General features: G+C 43.5%; 1 protein-coding gene across 1 annotated transcript; it reads left to right on the forward strand.

Moving 5' to 3' along the window:
• Positions 1 to 950: 950 nt before the first annotated feature.
• Positions 951 to 1,320, forward strand: LOC103584616 (von Willebrand factor A domain-containing protein 5A-like; the record flags this gene model as incomplete). Its single annotated transcript, XM_008565550.1, has 2 exons — positions 951 to 999; positions 1,118 to 1,320. Coding segments are annotated over exons 1-2 (246 nt in total), but the record flags the coding sequence as incomplete, so codon positions are not given.
• Between the last annotated feature and the right edge of the window lie 88 nt (positions 1,321 to 1,408).

A 1,408-nucleotide genomic window follows, 5' to 3' on the forward strand; every position in this document is an offset into this window, starting at 1 on the left:
TCTAGTCCAGAATGATCCAAGAGCAGCTGCCTGTGGTGTTAGGGCCCATCACTAGGACCAAACCTACCAGTAGACTCTCTACATAAAAGAATCATAATGCAAATCATAAAATACATAAAATTTATCTCTTTGTTACCATATTACATGAAATGGTTGTCTAAGATTATAGTAAACCTTGGGAGATATTTTTAGGACAGCCTGATTTAAAATAGAGAACATGTTACATATATTATGTTTACATAAATTAGAATGTCTACCTTGGACAGGGGAAACAAATAGTGGTTTCAATTGTGAGCCCCAAAAGAAAAGTCACAAGGTACGTGGTTGTAGGAATTCATTTTGGATCACTCAGATTCTCACATGCAGGTGTCTGAACAGCATGATCCAAAATGAGTAAAAGCAAAGGTTTATTAAACAACAGTAACAGCAATAACAGGAACAATACTGATGTCTGTTACCATTGATTAAACGCCTCCTGTAGTCCAGGCTCTATTCTAGGGACTCTGCATGTATTAATTCACGTATAATATATAGGCCTTGTGGTTCTCATTTTAGAAAGACAACACTGAGGTTCAGAGGGGTTAACTTACTGACACTTATTCAATATACCTAAAGAGGGGTGTATTTAAATACACTCTTGAAGAAGTGCAAAAAATGTTTGAATCAGACTCAGAGTTTCTGAGATTTCCTGTGTAAAGGGTGCTTAGTGAATCTTACAGTGTCCCCACCTGGGGCTGACATTTAGAAGGAGCCTTACTATGGCAATCTTTGTGGAGCCTTACTATGGGAATCTTTGTCCCCTTCTTTTCAGCTTCCTTCTTCCTGGCTCCAACATCAGCCCTCTGGATGTATTCTCACGCCAGAGAGAAGTGCATAAGGTACTGGTGTGATGGAATCGTTAACTCCTATATGACACTTTGTTCCTGATGTGTTTTCTGCAGAACCCCTGCGTCGCCATGGTGCACCCCTGTGGCCTACTCACCCGCCAAGAGGAGCCAGGTAAGCCTGATTCACGACTCTTATTTGCCTCTGTATCTTTGTTACCTAGTGCAATGCCTGGCCCGCAGGAGGCACTGTATTACAGCTTCTGAGCCATTGAACTCTGGTCTATCCCCAGTGCCACTGAAGAGCATCGCTGTGACCTTGTCCATTTGTGAGTTTGTGGCTGGTGTGTCTGCAACTTTAAACTATGAGAATGAGGAGCAAGCCCCTTTGGAGGCCTTCTTTGTGTTCCCCGTGGACGAAGACTCCGCCGTGTGCAGCTTTGAGGCCGTAGTGGACGGGAAGAGAATCGTGGCAGAATTACAGGACAAGACGAAGGTACTGGGGACGAGAGCATTACCTCCACCTTCCTCATCCTCCTTTCTGGCTTCCTCAATGCATACTCTGTAGGATCTCTATCCCACAA

This window comes from Galeopterus variegatus, unplaced genomic scaffold (genome assembly GCF_000696425.1).
Source record: "Galeopterus variegatus unplaced genomic scaffold, G_variegatus-3.0.2 Scaffold69810, whole genome shotgun sequence".
NCBI classification, from domain to species: domain Eukaryota; kingdom Metazoa; phylum Chordata; class Mammalia; order Dermoptera; family Cynocephalidae; genus Galeopterus; species Galeopterus variegatus.